At 41.3% G+C, this 19125-nt stretch overlaps 1 protein-coding gene across 1 annotated transcript in view; it reads right to left on the minus strand.

The window, feature by feature from the left end:
* Positions 1 to 2537: 2537 nt before the first annotated feature.
* The window catches only part of NWD2 (NACHT and WD repeat domain containing 2), a 684859-nt gene continuing 668271 nt past the window's right edge, over positions 2538 to 19125 (minus strand). Inside the window, 1 exon segment of the mRNA XM_053704071.1 lies at positions 2538 to 6476. Within this exon segment, the coding sequence (XP_053560046.1) occupies positions 2538 to 6476 (3939 nt within the window).

Raw genomic sequence — 19125 nt, forward strand, 5'->3', positions numbered from 1 at the left:
ATGAGAGCTACTGAAATCCTATTGGTTGTTCAAATTAGCCAATAGGATTTCAGTAGCTCTCATCCTATAGGCTGATTTGAATTTGAACAATCAAATCAGCCAATAGGTATGCAAGGGATGCCATTTTAAAACGGCTACCTTGCATTCAACGTCAGTGTACGGCGGCGACCGTATGAATAGGACGCTCCGCGCAGGATGGGATCCAGGATAGCTCTGCTCTTCCGGGATGAAGACAGAAGACGCCCTCGGGATGGATGAAGACCTCGCCGCCTGGATGGAGATTAATGTCTGGACTTCAGGAACCGTGAGTAGATCTTCTGGGGTTAGGTTTTGTTTTTTTTTGGGGTGTTTTTTTTTTAGATTAGGGTTTGGGCTTTTTTAAAAGAGCTGAATGCCCTTTTAAAGGCAATGCAAAAGAGCTAAATGCCCTTTTAAGGGCAATGCCCATACAAATGCCCCTCTGGCTTAGGGTTTTTTTAGAGTTAGATTTTTTATTTTGGGGGTTAGTTGGGTGGTGGGTTTTACTGTTGGAGGGACTTTGTATTTTTTTTTACAGGTAAAAGAGCTGATTTCTTTAGGGCAATGCCCTACAAAAGGCCCTTTTAAGGGCTATTGGTAGTTTATTGTAGGCTAGGGGGTGTTTTTTTATAAGGCTATTAGATTATGTGTATTTGTTTTAATTTTTGATAATTTCGTTTATTTTTTGTAATCTTAGTTTTTTTATTTTTCGTGATTTTAGTGTTAATTATTTTTTGTAAACTTAGATTTTGTAAATTTTTTCGTAGGATTTGTTTGTTTTTTTAGTTGTAATTTAGATTTTGTAAATTTTTTTCGTAGTTTTAATTTTTTTAAAAATTGTAATTTAGTATTTTTAATTAGTAGTTTTTTTATTTTACAGTAATGTTAGGTTAATTTATAGTTTAATGTTAGGTTTATTTTTATTTCACAGGTAAGTTTTTATTTATTTAAATAGAGTTAAATTGTAATTTTAATTTAAAGTTGGGGGATGTAAGGTTTAGGGGTTAATAGTTTAATTTAGTGTTTTGTGATGTGGGTGCCGGCGGTTTAGGGGTTAATATGTTTATTTAGTGGCGGAGATGTGGGAGGCCAGAGGTTTAGGGGTTAATAACTTTATTTAGTGGCGGTGATGTCGGGGAGAGGTGGAATAGGGGTTAATAGCTTTATTATAGTGGCATCAATGTCGGGGAACGGCGGTTTAGGGGTTAATATATTTAAATAGTGTTGGCGATGTGGGTGGGCAGCAGATTAGGGGTTAATAGGTTTATTTAATAGCCGCAATGTGGGTGAACGGCAGATTAGGGGTTAATAAATTTAATATAGTGTTTGCGATGCGGGAGGGCCTCGGTTTAAGGGTTAATAGATAGTTTATGGGTGTTAGTGTACTTTGTAACCGTTTAGGTATGAGTTTTGTGAAACATTTTTGTTACACAAAATGCATAACTACTGGTCTCAGAAAGCGGAATGGATCGTGTCGGTATAGGCTGTAACACAAGCATTTTAGCCTCACCGCACAACCTGTACTACCGAGTGCGGGATTGATGTTGCATTACAGGCTACAATGCTTGTGGTATAGCTATAGTGACACGACTCCCAATAGTGCGTTCCTGCTTTTACGCTTAAATTGCCATTTTATCAGCATTAAAAGCCGCAATGCAAAACTTGTAATCTAGGTGAACGTAATTATTTTCTTATTCAAACATGCAGCCTGCTGGTACTTTGTTGCAGCTGTAAGATTTCTAACAAAATACAGAATTAGAGTTTAAGGCAGCATTAGCTGTCATTTTTGAGAGTGTATCCTTAAATTGGCAATGATATTATAATTTTTTTTTCTAATATTGCCTGCCCTTTTTGTTTTAATTTAAATGGACATTAAAGAATCAGTACTTTTTAATATAGATCTATAATGCATAACTGCAGACATGTAGCACTGATTTATTGAAACCAAAAAGTATAATGGTAGCCTAGAGTGTGCCAGCAAATTCTCAAGGTTCGTCATCCTTAAAGGGGAAAAATGTATGTTTTATCTGTCTTTTATTATTTGTAAATTGTCTTACAATGTTATATCATTGCTGCAGTTTGGTGTTTCCATGGAAATAGCCACTTGATTCGAGATTTTATTAGTGCACATATCAATTTTTTTTTAAATCAAATAGCAACTTCCATATAATTAAGGGCTACACACAGCAATAAAAGAACAGTCTGGTTACAGGATACAACCATACAAAGGTAAATAAGCACACTGGTAAACACACAATAATTCTATCACTCTTTCTGCTAACAATAAACTTTATGAAAAAATTTTTTATAATGGCATATCTAATATTGCTAGTAGAATTTAACCATAGCCCTCCTTTTTAACCCTTGGACTAAGACTGTATTGAAGAAAGCATAAATCTTTCTTCTAAATGGTGTACCGGTTTTGCTGATGAACATTGTAACATATCTTTATCCAACAATATTTTTTTTTTCTGAAGGGCAATAATATGTAAACTTTTAAAATATCTAAAGATAAGTTTTCAGTTATCAGCAGCAAAATTTTGTCCCCTACAATCAATGGCAGAGCACATTTTCTCGTAGCAAAAGTTATGTTTTTTGGTGGGTGTTGTGTCTGTTCCTTCTCCAGAATCTGAAACAGTGATAGGACTGTCTCGGGAAAACACTTCTGTTGATTCCCTCCATAAGCAGTCTGGTGTAATTTTAAAATTGCAAATGTTGCATTTTGGTCGAAAAATTTGTGATTTATTATTGAAAATTTGACGGCTATTTGAAGTGGCAATTTTTATCTTCAAAGTTGCATCAACTCGGTCCACTACTGTGTAAGTACCAAGGCTTCCATCATCAAATCCTACAATAATATTGAGATGTCTCTGCGAAACCGCAAGAAAAGATGGGGCTTTATATAGGGAACAAGCACCAATGTCTTTTCCGTCTGCAAGTCTCATTACTATTAAGCTGGAGACAGAGTTATCATCATACTCTTCTCCGCCACGGAAACAAATGTAAACAAGATAACGCCCATCACAAGACAAGTTCTGCTTCCATATGATGCCGGATGCAAGGACAATTCGAATTTTGCCACTGTGTAAATCAAGAACATTGATTTTTTCATCTCCATGTGTAATGATTCCAAATTTTCCATTAGGAGAGATTTCAAAATCTTCAAGATTTTTTAGGAAATTACTTGGTAGCTGAACTCTCCTGCATATTGCCTCCTCTGCTAAGCTCCAGATATTCACTGTTTCTGTGGATGTAATAAAAACAACAAAATCTGGAGAGTCTGGGACCAATTTAAAAGTAACAATAGTTGCACCATCGTCACAATAGTATTTTTTTGTTATGCTTCCTGTCCATAAACTTACAGCTAAAAGTTTGTTCTTGGTCATACCAACTAAAAAAGTGTTTGCAGTTGTTATAAGTCCATTGTTTAAGGCAGCTAGGATATTACAAACTTTATGTCCTGTCGCAAGTCTCCACACTCTGGATGCATTTTGTTCACAAAGAGATACAATAAATTGATCATTATGTGTAATCAGCAGCTGAGATATCCTTTGTCCACTAATCCTGAATAGATTTTCGCCAGTACCAGTGTGCCAGACATATTGACTGCATTTATCATCTGATGTAACCATCAATTCTCCTGTGGCTGTAAGCACACAATTTTCCACAAGACCTTCATGTTTAAAAACAGATTCAATATACCCTGTGTTAGAACTCCACTTTTGAACTGATTCACTCCCATCTAGTGTGTAAATATAGTCTCCTCTGCTGGACATTAATACAGTTTGGAGAGCTCTACCTGTCTTGTCTATATTGGACATTGCTGTTATAATATCAATATCCCAAATGGAAAGGACACCGCTGATAGTCAAAGAAAGAAGTAAATTATGATGGCTGGATTTCACTAACTTTACAATATTTCCTGAGATTTCTTCTAGGCTGGCCATGCACTGTCCTGTATCTCTTCTCCAAATAAAAATTGATGAGGTATTTTCCATGGAAGCAATTATACAGTCACAATTTCTGGAGAGTACAGCAGATATGAACCGCTCACTATGTTTTGCCTTGAACTTATCAGTAATCTTCCACATGCGTGCATCAAGGAGTTCAAGGCTTGATACTTTGCAGATAAGAATTGCACTTTGGTCTTCAGAAAGTTCAGTGCTAATAACATCACTGTCTTCCTTGGTACAATCAAATTCTTCAGTTAACTGGGGGTTTGTTATCTCTTCTGTATTCCAAACAGAAAGGCTCCCTTCATTGTCAATAACAACCAGTTCTTGAGTTGCATCTAGGACAAGGATACATTTTACAAACCCTCCAGAAAATTCAGATGTTACAGTTGCCAACTTTTCTCCGCTACCTAAATGGAATATTGTAGTTGTATTGAGGTACTGTCCACAGAATGCGTATAATCCATCTGGAGAACACTGTATACAAGTTACTTCATACCAACAGTGAAAATTATATAGAGGCCAACCATAAAGCAAATCTATAACATTAACATCCTTGCTGGCTTCCAACCAAGCAAGAGCATATGTGTTTGACAATGTAAAACCATTAATCACATTTGTTCCCCCTCCAATGCTGCTTTGTTTGGATCTTTTAACTTCTACTTCTGACAATAGGCAAGAATTTAGGTTGTCATAAATTAATAGTGTGTTATTTGTTGTAGCTACTACAAGATATTTTTCATCAGTTGTAATCTTCATACCTATTATTACAAATTGTGCAGTTGTGATTTGTCTAAGAAGTTGCCTAGATTCAACATCCCAAGTGCTGATAGAGCCATTTTCAAGTGCAGCAATTATTATGTTTGGATTGTAGGTAGGAAGGACTTCTGTGATATGAGATGAGCTTGATGACAAGGTAAGTCTCTCTGGACTGTAAGTCACATCCATAGAAGAGTGCATGGGAACAATACAACAGTATTTAGGTCCTTCTTTATCACATTCTAAAAGAAGATTTCGGAATTTAGGCAAAGAACTTACAACAGGGAGAAGGATTTGTTGCAATTCGGCAGAAAGTGTTCCTGGATATTTTAATACTTTATTTTTTATACTTTGCAATGTGCTTGCAAGAAATTTCAGCTCTTTCTCTTGGGAGTAATTATATGCAAGCTCAATGTCCGCCAGTGCTTTATCAAATTGTCCTATTTTGATCATTGTGTAAAGCCAGCTAAAATTCATGGTAATACCCGACATTAGTTCATCAGTCATCCCACATCTTGTCAAATGATGTAGAAGTTCTGTCATCTTTCTGTGGTTTATAAAAAATATATCAGGCTCCAGAGGATTGCATTGAAATGCCCATGGCTGCTCAGGAGCTTGCCTATCAAATGATGTCTCATTATTGTAGTGCCGTTCCTCATCATTAACATTCCTTCTTTCATTCTGAATACAATTTTCAAAATAATGATGCTCAGTGTAGAAGGGTTTCTGTCTTCCTCCAGCCCAAACACCTAAAAAGTATTCTGCCATATTAATATGCATTTCGTGTAAATCATCCTCGTTGCTGAGATACAATTTTTGTGCAACAAAGTGTAGGTGTCTGTTGGACCAAACTAGGAGTGTAACATTTCGTACTTGTCTCTCTATCAAATATCCAGTGAGATCCTCTTTAAGTTGTGCAATTATCATATATGGTACCCTTAATGGATTTGAGGGATTCATGTTAGCCAGGACCTCCTCCATTACACTATTGTCAAGAGCCAAAATGTCTTCCAGTTCTACTTCACTAAGCCCAGTTCTTGCCATTGTAATATAGCCAAGAGCCCTTGAGACCAGCCTGGGCCCACATTTGTTTTCAAGCAACCAAAACAAGTGCTCTATATTCTCATGAACTGTAAAACAAAGAGATGATCCATCAACATCTTTATGAGATCGCCAGTTTCTGACTTCTCTAAATGTTAAGTTGACAAACATGGGCAGAGTGCATCTTGAAAAAGCTTCATTGACATAGATTTGTTGCCCTGAAGTTACTTTCCTTTTAACTCGGAGAAGCTGATGTTTAAGTATTTGGCTGCACATTTTTCTATCCCTAGGAATAAGCTCAATGTAATTATCCTCATTGTGTATAAGGCACCTTAATTTTTGGAGGATTCCATGCTTCTTTGGCAGAGTGGATATGATTATACGAACTGTTCGTGGAAGCTGGATAGGCAACCACCAAAGTTTTCTGGCATCATCAGCATCTGAAAGTTGTTCAAGACTATCCAATATGAGGATCAATGGTCTGTGAAATGAAGACTTATTCAATAAATTTAAAAATAGTTCTTGGAGGTCTAGAACCTTCTTTGGAAGGCTTTGTCGTAAACATCTGTAGTTCACTGCTAATTGTTCACATATAGTTTGCAGCAGGCAGGATAATTCAGAACTCATTTCTGTAGATCCTAGAAATCTTACAATGACTACAGGATCAGAATTTGGTCCCATTTCTTCCTGAAACCATGAGCAGGCCTGCAATACAGAAATATTGTTAATTTATATAAGGATTCATTAGGTTAACTTATTGAAAACATACTACTGCAGAAATAATGAGCGTTGAGAGATAACTGGAAGCATATGCAAACCTTTGTAATTGGGTAAAATATGAAAAAAAAACTTCACATACAGTATATACTGAGCCTACTCAAATAATAACACCAGTAATTCTTTCTACAACAATAATAATACAGAATTTATGAGTTTTCTACGTAATTACACTACAGTACAAACTCTTGACTACAATGCATTTCAAGTGAAATTTGAATCAGTACCAGTCATATATTTAGCTTTGTAAACTTTTAGAATTGTATGTGCCTTTGAGTGGGTTTATAAATATCCATTTTAAATACTGTAAAGTAAAATATTTCAGTAGTAAAACACATGTATTTATTAAAATGTTGTCACTGTTCCTTTTAGTTGCTACAGTAAAAGATCTTGGGGCCTATTTATCAAGCTCAGTATGGAGCTTGATGCCCCATGTTTCTGGCGAGCCTTCAGTAGCCTGAAGATAAAACTTCAAGGCATGAACCACATCCAGGTTATGAAGTAACCTCTCCTTTGAAGAAGAAGGGTTAGGACACAAAGAAGGAACAATTATTTCCTGAATGATGTTACGGTTAAACACCACCTTGGGGAGAAACCCCAACCCAGTGCGCAATACAGCCTTATCTGCATGAAACACCAGATAAGGAGGGTCACATTTCAAGGCAGCTAGCTCAGATACTCTGCATTCCGATGCAATTGCAAACAGGAAGAGAACCTTCCAGGACAAAATGTTAATGTCTATGGAATGCATAGGTTCAAACGGAACCCTCTGCAAAACCTTAAGGCAAGACCCTTCTCCAAACCATCCTTAAGAAAGGACAGAATCCTGAATACCTTCACCTTATGCCAAGGATATCCATGCTTCTCACACGAGGACAAGTAAGTCCTCCATACCTTATGGTAGATGCGATGAGTGACTGGCTTCCCTGCCTGAATTAGATTATCAATCAGACTTTCAGAAAAGCCTCTTTTGGCTAAGACTAGGCATTCAATCTCCACGCAGTTAGCCTCAGATAATCTAAATTTTGATGCTAAAAGGGGCCCTGTGACAGCAGATCCCTGCAACAGGGTAATTTCCATGGCAGAGAGGATGACATCCTTACCAGAGCCGCAAACCTCGTTCTCTGCAGCCACAAAGGAGCAATCAGAATGGCCGAGGCCCGCTCCTGTTTGATGCGTGCCACTATGCGAGGTAGAAGTGGTAACAGAGGAAAAATGTAAGCTAGACTGAATCCCCAAGGAACCACTAAGGCATCTATCAGCTCTGCCTGGGGATCCCTGGACCTCAACCCGTATCGAGGTAGTTTGCAATTGAATCTGGATGCCATGTGATCTATCTCCGGCGTTCCCCATCTGTGACAAATCTACGCAAATACTTTGGGGTGAAGAGACCATTCCCCCGGATGGAAGGACTGTCCGCTTCCCAGTTGTCCACACCCGGAATGTGAATCGTTGAGAGCAAGCAGTCGTGGGACTCTGCCCACTCCAGAATCCGAGACTCCTCCCTCATCGCGAGGGAGCTCCTCGTACCCCCCTGATGGTTGATGTAAGCCACCGAGGTAATGTCATTCTGGAATCTAATGAAACTGACCGAACCCAGAGAAGGCCAAGCCTTCAGAGCATTGTAAATTGCTTGTAGTTCTAGGATTTTGATCGGAAGGAGAAACTACTTCCTGGACCAATTTCCTTGTGCCATCCTGGCACCCCAAACAGCTCCCTGTGTCTGTGGTCACAATCTCCTAGTACAGTCTCAGGAAGGATGTCCCCATGGACAGTTGCTCCGGACAAATCCACCAAGAGAGGGAATTTCGAGTCCGAGCATCCAGAGATATCAGCTTTGATAGATATGAATGATCGCCGTTCCACTGTCTCAACATGCACAATTGAAGAGGCCTGAGGTGGAACCTGGTGAATGGGATGACAACTATGCTTGACACCATGAGACCTATCACCTCCATACATTGAGCCACCGATGGACTTGAAGAGGACTGAAGGGAAAGACAGGTGGACGCAAGCTTCCTGCGCCACTGATCTGTGAGAAATATCTTCATGGACATAGAGTATATTATCATGCCCAGGAACTCCACCCTGTTGCTGGGAACCAGTTAACTCTTTCCTGAGTTGGTCTTCCAACCGTGAGATTGGAGCAGAAGAAGAGGAGCCCTCGAATGATCCTCTACGAGGCTAAGCGACGGTGCCTGAACCAGAATGTCATCCAGGTAAGGTGCCACCGCAATGCCCCTGGATCTGGCCACTGCAAGCAGCGCCCCCAGAACCTTCATGAAGACTCTTGGGGCTGTTGCTAGACCAAAAGGAAGGGCCACAAACTGGAAGTGTTGGTCCAGAAATGCAAATTTTATGAACCTGAAGTGGTCCCTGTGGATTGGCACATGAAGGTAAGCGTCCTTGAAGTCTATAGTCGTCATGAACGTTCCCTCTTGAACTAGGGGCAGAATAGATCTGATTGTTTCCATTCAGAGGGTTGCTGGCACTGGGCCTTGTCGCACGAAAGGGAAGAAAAGTAGATCACTTAGGCTTAGCCTTCTTAGCCTGCGGTAGGAAAGCTCCCTTGCCTCCCGTAACCGTGGATATAATCAAATCCAATCCGGGACCGAACAAGAGCTTTCCTTGAAAAGGCAGGGACAACAGCCTCGTTTTAGAGGTTATGTCCGCAGACCAAGATTTTAGCCACAGAGCCCTGCGCGCTAAAACAGAAAAACCTGACACCTTAGCATTCAGGCGAATAATTTGCATATTGGCATCACAGATGAAAGAATTGGCCACCTTCAGTGCCTTAATCTTCTCCTGTATCTCGTCGATGGATGTCTCTCCCTCGATCATTTCACACAGGTATTCACACCAATATGGCACAGCTCCAGCGACCACCGCAACGGCCACTGCTAGCTGAAAAACAAAACCTGGTGTGCTGAAAAACATCTTTCTCAACATGTTTTCCAGCTTTTTATCCATGCGCTCTTTAAACGACGAACTACCCTTGAGGGGAATAGTTGTCTGCTTTGCAAGCATAGAAATGGCACCATCCACCTTAGGGATGGTCCCCCACAGCTCAAGCTGAGAGTCTGGAACGGGGACCAGTCTTTTAAAAGAAGAAGAAGGGGAAAAGGACGACCCTAATCACTCCCATTCATTCTTAATAATATTTGCCATCTTAATGGGAACCGGAAAAGACTGAGGCACTACCCTGTCCTTGAATACATTATCAAGCTTAGGAATCACAGGTTCCTCCAGTATCTTAGGTTCCGGAACCTCCAGAAAAGCAAGCACCTGCTGTAGCAGAAAGTGCAAATTCTCCATCCTAAACCTATAACCAGGCTCCTCTGCCTCCGGAGGTTTAGATGACATGGATTCCGACTCAGTAGGGGCCTCCTCTGAAGAGTCGTAGTGGGCCTTGTCATTGCATAGAGCCTCAGGATCAGCCATCGACATGGATAAACCCTGGGCCGTGCCGCTATGATAAACCCTACACTTGCATTTAGCAGAGCATGGTAAGGCATGGATCACTTTCGAAACCACCGATTCCAGTTGGTCGTAAAGTTTGACGGCCAATGAATCTCTCCCGAAGGAGTAATGGTTTGGACCCCGGGGTGCTGCATGTGCAATCGGAGATGAATGTAGGAAACACACCTCCCGGGATGAAGATCCCTCAGAGGTGGACGGCTCAGTAGTACTAGACATCCGTTTACATTTAGATGTTGTAACTTTATCAAGGCATGTGGAACATAGTTGAGAAGGCTGATCTACCAGAACCTCCTCACAATAAACACAGGAATGAGACTTTGTTAAGGAAGGAGAGCCCTCCAACGCGTTAGAGTCCTCCATCGCTTGCACGTTTGGGTAGACTAACTTTATTTATAAAAAAAGGCACCTTTATTCCACCAATGGCCGGGGCACTCACCACTCACCACCTCCTAGAACCCAGACTACAGAAACCGCTATGTCTCCTGTGCCACAGATCGACAGAGAAGGATAGATAGCCACACCCAGTCACATGGTGTGACAGACCTGGTACCCTGAATGAGTACCTCCGTCAGAACACTTCCCTTGTCCTGGACATCCTTTTATCCAGAGCAATAGGTCCTGGTACACCGCTTTGACCACAGTCTAAAGTTATGGAGGAGAACAGATCTGAGGCAACACTCAGTTTTCTGAACACAAAAATGAATACTTTATTTGAAAGCAGCACACATTTATACACCCTGGCATTCCAGATTTACAGAGCTTCAGGTTACATAGGAATTGGTTAAACAGTAAAGCAAACATATGAACAATACATCAAACCTCTAACAATTGTCTATTCACAGGTAAAACAGATTAACATATCAAGTTAATTGACTGGGGAAGAAAGTTTACTCAGACAATCTGATGTTGGGCAGTCTACTTAACATAATCACACAGGAACACAATCAGTTTACCCAGACAGACTCCTGAGACACAATCAGATTAGAAATGTAAATAAAATACATATTATTACAGAATATAAGAACAGCTCTTATTAACTATTAAGTCCTTTATGCCCACTTGGTTTATAGAGTCACAATTGCTCCCACAAGGGGCACTCACACTGTACCCATCCTGTATTTATGTATACAGGGTGACATGGACATAAGATAGAGTTATGAATGTACATTGAGTGTCCACCATATAAAATTTCACATTCCCATGCAGTTCCATAACAGGCCCTCAGATCTTGGTGACTCACGTCACATATCTCCCCCTTCGGAAGAGACTAACACAGGAGGAGACCCCAGACGGGTTGACTTCGAAGTTAGTCGGTAGATCCATTCCCCCAAAGCCCGTATCCACACAGTACCCCAAACAAATTGTCCCAAACATAGCATCACTCACCCGGTCGACCTCTGCCTCTCTCATAGAACATACCCGCTGCTGGGGAGGAGTGCCTGTCCCTTCTCCCTGGAGTCCTTTCAGTCGCCGGAGAGAAGACAGGGTGGCTGGGCTCACTCCAACATGCTGTTGCGGATCTGGGCCATATGCCCAGCATCCCTGGAGAATACAGGTGGAGACTGTAGTCCCATCCACTTGTACTGGATAGAAATCTGCCATTGCTTGCAGAGAGAGACCGACATCTCTCAGTCCCAATGCCAGCTCCTCCTCTGGGATTGCTGCATGCTCCTCCGGTCCCTCTGCCAGTGTGAGGCTGTCATTCCTGTTTTCTTGGGTGCTGGTTAGGGGTGGGCAGAGGCCAACAACACTCTGCCCTGTTGCCTGTTCTTCTGTTGGGTAATCCACCTCTGACACCTCAGATGAAAATTCAATTAGATCCACAATCTCTGGGTCCAGCTGGGGGGATAACAGGGTGACTAGGGTCCCATGCCAGGGGGTTGGGGGTCTGGACCGACTTCCCCGTATACCTGCACTCCACGTGTGGAGACCACTGTCTCATCCACACCTCCCGGACCAACATCCGTGGATATGAAGTCCACTAGATCTGCTGCCTCTGAAGTAAGTAAAGGACCACTTTCCAGCAGTTCTAGGTAATCCACCTCAAGGTACCATTCCTGATAGATAAGCCATGTCAGGTCAGGCTCTAAGGCAAGTGCTTCCGATGGCTGTAAAAGCTCCTGCCTCTTGCTTTGAATGTCCCAGAATCGATATCCCTCGGGACTGCCAAAGTCATCTTTCTCCTCAAATGCTTCCCATAATAAGCCGGGGCCAGCAAAGTCATCACCTTCCGGGGAATAGTGCGTTCCTGCCCTCGACTGCCACCTGTCTGCAAACCAATATAACGCTCTGTACCGATCCTCGAGCTCGACCTCTCTTTCCACCAGACACTTCAGTTCGGCTATCCCCTCACCTGTGGGTTGTCCTATCAGTAAACAGAGCCGCAAGTTTACCTGGTCCCAGAAGCGTTGTTCTGGGGAGGGCAGGACTTTGCCTCTGGAGCCATACCAATTATCCAGTGCATCTTCCCACATCTCTAGCCGAATCAGGGCTCTCCATTGCAGGCACATCTCCTCTGGAACTGGCCCTCCTAAAACAGCAAGGGAGACTTTGACTTGCCGCTCGAAGTCCCATATTGGAACTTCCTATTTAGAGGTATCTGATCCCAGCATCTCAGCTGTCCGAATATTCCGATACCTGGTGATCTGCTTCACCACCTCGGCGTTCATTACCAGAACTGCTGCTTCAGATGGGTTGGCTCCGTAGATTGACAACCTTCTCCACACTCTGCTGTGGAATTTTTCCTCTGCATCATCTATAATCGTCTGGCTGCGATCCTTCACTGGCTGCCATTGGCGCATCTTTGTAGTGTTGCTTAGGGACTGATAGCTAGATGGCACATCCCTCCAACCCAGCTTGTCCTGTGCAGAAACAGGTTCATCAAGGTGGGTGAGCACTTGCTGCATTCGCCATAGGAGCTCCGTTTCCATAGCTGTGGGTGACAGTGCCGCTCCTCCTCTGTCAGCAGGACAAGAAATCAATCCCAGCACTTGCCACCAGATGTGACGGACCGCCTGGTACCCCAAATGAGTACCTCTGTCAGAACACTTCCCTTGTCCTGGACATCCTTTTAGCCTTTTTATACCCCCCTTTGACCGCAGTCTAAAGTTATGGAGGAGATCAGATCTGAGGCAACACACAATTGCTCCCACAAGGGGCACTCACACCCTGTACCCATCTTGTATTTATGGATACAGGGTGACATGGACATAAGACAGAGTTATGAAAGTACATAGGGTGTCCAGCATATAAAATTCCACATTTCCATGCAGTCTCTGGGAATCCTTAAGCCCATGTACCTCCAGCCCAAAGAATGTTCCATAACAGGCCCTCAGATCTTGGTGACTCACGTCACATATCTCCCCCTTCAATCACACATGGAATGCCTGGGAGGACCGCCCCTGCACTAGGGAAAAACGTGCCAAAAAATGGCCGCACAAAATTTCCGCAAGTAACCTGAAAGTTCAAACACAAAAGATAGGAGCACCTCCACGGGATGAAAGTAAAAAGTAAACTTTATTCCAAAACAGGTTAAAATCTTGGTAGTTGCAAACAGCTAAAGGTCGAAGGATTAGGGGAATCCCAGTGACCCACTGACACGTTCCGGCTAACGAGCCGTAATCATAGTGTGGTCAATTGGCCTTTCTCGGCCCCTTTTAAACTTGAAGGCTACTTTTAATTGGCTAAAACCAAAAACTGTGATTTAACCCTTGTCCTTCCAACTTTACCTACAGAAATATCTTAACAAACTCTTTACCATATTAACAGCAGACAGGGATATCGGGATATAAAGAAATAGGACTCCAACAAGCACACTTTTTTATACATAACACAAGATCCTCAACATAATATATGGTGCATCAATGTATATATGCATGTATAAACATATAAACATATTCCTGTGTTCTAACTGACATTTGTAAAAGGCTTAAAACAGCAAGGAACAAAATGATGCAGTTTGCATAAAACAACAAATCTTTACATACTGTGATTACAATAACAATAAACTTATTTCTCGATCACTATATCAAAGATGCTATTCTATTGCCTCAATATCACATATTTCTAACCTGCGTTCTATATCTACACGGCAACATTATATAGTGTATGATATTCTTATCAGATTGTTCAACCTTATTGGTTATTTTGGACACACAGACCCGAAAACAATTTCCAGAATTTGATTAAATCATATTCTGAATTTAAACCATAGGGTATCCTCGTTTTCAGTCTGTGTATCCAAAAAACCTCTCTCTTTGCCAAGACGGACTCTCTATCACCTCCCCTCATATTGGGTTTAATAGTTTCTACTATGGTTCATCTCAGAGACTTGGTACTTTCATTGTGAAAATTCTTGAAATGAAGAACTAATGGTGTGGTTAATTTGCCCAGCTTGATGTTGGACATATGCTCTCGGATTCTGTACCTCACTTCCCTTGTAGTGAGACCTGTATACTGTACATCACATACTATGCATGTTAAAAGATAGACAGAATATGCGGCCCTACAGTTAGTGTAGATTGAATGTTCTAAGGTCTCCCCTGTTGCACTACTTTTGAAGCCTTCAGTTCTATCCAATTTATCACAGGCTTTACACTGTGAATTGCTACATCTGAATACCCCTTTATGTTGCAGCCATGAACTGGTCCTAGGAACTTCCGACCTAAGTTGTGTAGGTGCTATTCTGTTGCCTATGGACAGCCCCTTTCTAAAGGCAAATCTGCACTTTCTAGGGCCAATCTCTTCCAACCCATCATCAGCCTTCAGCATTGATAGGTTTTTCTTGATAATGTTACAAATTTGTTCAAATTGGTTACTATATTGGGTAACGAATGTAACACCATTAAATTCTTTCTTTCCTTTTTCTTGGCTCTTATATTTAATGAAATTTGACCTATCCTTATCATCTATGTTGGTTCTAATTAGATCAATGTCCCTTTGCTTATATCCTCTTTCTAGTAGTCTGTCTGTGAGGTCCCTAGCATGTTTGACATAGCTATCTTTGTTGGTACAATTTCTTTTTAGCCGTATAAACTGGCCCCTTATTACTGATTTAAATACCCTACTTGGATGGTTACTTTGAGCATGTAATAGGGTATTGCCTGAAATAGGCTTTCTGTATATTTCAATATCCACTTTCCCTGAATCATCCCCTTTCAAGGTCACATCAAGGTAGTTTATACTTTTAGTGCCAAACTCAAAGGTGAATTTTATTCCAATGTCATTTTTATTGAGACCCTACACAAATGTCTCTGCCTCAGAAGGACCCCCACGCCAAATGAAAATAAGATCGTCTATATACCTTCGGTAATAGACTATGCGTTCCTTATCCGGGTAATCACCTCCAAAGATGTGAGAGAGCTCCCACCAACCCATAAATAGGTTTACATAGGATGGGGCAAAGTTAGCTCCCATAGCTGTCCCACATCTTTGGAGGTAAAACTCTCCCTCAAAGGCAAAAAAATTGTGGGTTAACAAAAATTCCGTTACACGTAAAATATAATTACATTCGTTACCCAATATAGTAACCAATTTGAACAAATTTGTAACATTATCAAGAAAAAACTATCAATGCTGAAGGCTGATGATGGGTTGGAAGAGATTGGCCCTAGAAAGTGCAGATTCGCCTTTAGAAAGGGGATGTCCATAGGCAACAGAATAGCACCTACACAACTTAGATCGGAAGTTCCTAGGACCAGTTCATGGCTGCAACATAAAGAGGTTTTCAGATGTAGCAATTCGCAGTGTAAAGCCTGTGATAAATTGGATAGAAGAGAAGGCTTCAAAAGTAGTGCAACAGGGGAGACCTTTGAACATTCAAACTGTAGGGCCACATATTCTGTCTATCTTTTAACATGCATAGAATGTGATGTACAGTATACAGGTCTCACTACAAGGGAGGTGAGGTACAGAATCCGAGAGCATATGTCCAACATCAAGCTGGGCAAATTAACCACACCATTAGTTCTTCATTTCAAGAATTTTCACAATAAAAGTAGTAAGTCTCTGGGATGGACCATAGTAGAAACTATTAAATCCAATATGAGGGGAGGTGATAGAGAGTCCATCTTGGCAAAGAGAGAGGTTTTTTGAATACTCAGACTGAAAACGAGGATACCGTATGGTTTATATTCAGAATATGATTTAATCAATTTCTGGTAATAGTTTTCAGGTCTGTGTGTCTAAAATAACCAATAAGGTTGAACAATCTGATAAGAATATCATACACTATATAATGTTGCCATGTAGATATAGAACGCAGGTTAGAAATATGTGATATTGAGGCAATAGAATAGCATCTTTGATATAGTGATCGAGAAATAAGACTATTGTTATTGTAATCACAATATGTAGAGATATGTTCTATGCAAACTGCATCATTTTGTTCCTTGCTGTTTTGGGCCTTTTACAATTGTCAGTTAGAACACAGGAACATTTTTCTATGTTTATACATGCATATAATACATTGATGCACCATATATTATGTTGATGATCTTGTGTTTTGTATAAAAAAAAGTGTGCTTGTTGGAGTCCTATTTCTTTATATCCTGATATCCCTGTCCGCTGTTAATATGGTAAAGAGTTTGTTAAGATATTTCTGTACGTAAAGTTGGAAGGGCAAGGGTTAAATCCCGGTTTTTGGTTTTAGCCAATTGAAAGTAGCCTTCAAGTTTAAAAGGGGCCGAGAAAAGGCCAATTGACCAAACTATGATTACGGCTCGTTAGCCGAAATGTGTCAGTGAGTCACTGGGATTCACCTAATCCTTCAACCTTTAGTTGTTTGCAACTACGAAGATTTTAACCTGTTTTGGAATAAAGTTTACTTTTTACTTTCATCCCATGGAGGGGCTCCTATCTTTTGTGTTGAACTATTCATGAAATCTTTGTGAGCACTCGCGGAGATTGGCTCCCTTGCACCCCCACTGCCGGTCATGTGACTGAAGATCTACCATTGACGTCATAGACCGCACACACATCCAGCCGAGGGAGAAGAGCAGACGCTAAAAAGTCAGAGAACTGGACATCTGCATAGAGTAGAGTCTCCAAAGGGATCCGCTGGTGGAACCAGATGAATTGAACCAAGGAGATGAGGTCCGGTTATTAGCGCGTTTGCTGTGAGTAATATCCCGTTGGGAAGCTGAGTTTGTGTGAGAACTTTGGAGATCACTGTTTGGCAGTTATGTGAAGAGAGGTGTGTGCCACGGAAGAAGAGGCAGTGGGAGGTTTATTATTATTATTATTATTACAGGGAGTGCAGAATTATTAGGCAAATGAGTATTTTGACCACATCATCCTCTTTATGCATGTTGTCTTACTCCAAGCTGTATAGGCTCGAAAGCCTACTATCAATTCAGCATATTCGGTGATGTGCATCTCTGTAATGAGAAGGGGTGTGGTCTAATTATTAGGCAACTTCCATTCCTTTGGCAAAATGGGTCAAAGAAGGACTTGACAGGCTCAGAAAAGTCAAAAATAGTGAGATATCTTGCAGAGGGATGCAGCACTCTTAAAATTGCAAAGCTTCTGAAGCGTGATCATCGAACAATCAAGCGTTACATTCAAAATAGTCAACAGGGTCGCAAGAAGAGTGTGGAAAAACCAAGGCGCAAAATAACTGCCCATGAACTGAGAAAAGTCAAGCGTGCAGCTGCCAAGATGCCACTTGCCACCAGTTTGGCCATATTTCAGAGCTGCAACATCACTGGAGTGCCCAAAAGCACAAGGTGTGCAATACTCAGAGACATGGCCAAGGTAAGAAAGGCTGAAAGACGACCACCACTGAACAAGACACACAAGCTGAAACGTCAAGACTGGGCCAAGAAATATCTCAAGACTGATTTTTCTAAGGTTTTATGGACTGATGAAATGAGAGTGAGTCTTGATGGGCCAGATGGATGGGCCAGTGGCTGGATTGGTAAAGGGCAGAGAGCTCCAGTCCGACTCAGACGCCAGCAAGGTGGAGGTGGAGTACTGGTTTGGGCTGGTATCATCAAAGATGAGCTTGTGGGGCCTTTTCGGGTTGAGGATGGAGTCAAGCTCAACTCCCAGTCCTACTGCCAGTTTCTAGAAGACACCTTCTTCAAGCAGTGGTACAGGAAGAAGTCTGCATCCTTCAAGAAAAACATGATTTTCATGCAGGACAATGCTCCATCACATGCGTCCAAGTACTCCACAGCGTGGCTGGCAAGAAAGGGTATAAAAGAAGAAAATCTAATGACATGGCCTCCTTGTTCACCTGATCTGAACCCCATTGAGAACCTGTGGTCCATCATCAAATGTGAGATTTACAAGGAGGGAAAACAGTACACCTCTCTGAACAGTGTCTGGGAGGCTGTGGTTGCTGCTGCATGCAATGTTGATGGTGAACAGATCAAAACACTGACAGAATCCATGGATGGCAGGCTTTTGAGTGTCCTTGCAAAGAAAGGTGGCTATATTGGTCACTGATTTGTTTTTGTTTTGTTTTTGAATGTCAGAAATGTATATTTGTGAATGTTGAGATGTTATATTGGTTTCACTGGTAAAAATAAATAATTGAAATGGGTATATATTTGTTTTTTGTTAAGTTGCCTAATAATTATGCACAGTAATAGTCACCTGCACACACAGATATCCCCCTAAAATAGCTATAACTAAAAACAAACTAAAAACTACTTCCAAAACTATTCAGCTTTGATATTAATGAGTTTTTTTGTGTTCATTGAGAACATGGTTGTTGTTCAATAATAAAATTAATCCTCAAAAATACAACTTGCCTAATAATTCTGCACTCCCTGTATGGACTTACAAGGAAGGGATAGCCCCAGGTGCTAAGCGTGTGGCATTGTAACCTGAAAGTTCCACACATTGCCAGAGCCTCATCTTGCACATAACGCAGCAATGACACAATAAACAATATCATGTATAAACCACCCCTGTTCAATAATCCCCCTTCCAGGAATATTAACTCTTGATTCTGAAACAATCTTACCAGAATCTACGCCATGGAACAGGAACACAGCCCTTCAAGTGTGACAGGTTAGTAGCCTCACTCCTTACATGGACTTGAGTGAAGAAAGCAGGCAGCAGGGAGCTGTTAATATGAGTCGGGATGGTT

This window comes from Bombina bombina, chromosome 2 (assembly GCF_027579735.1).
Source record: "Bombina bombina isolate aBomBom1 chromosome 2, aBomBom1.pri, whole genome shotgun sequence".
Classification (NCBI taxonomy): Eukaryota; Metazoa; Chordata; class Amphibia; order Anura; family Bombinatoridae; genus Bombina; species Bombina bombina.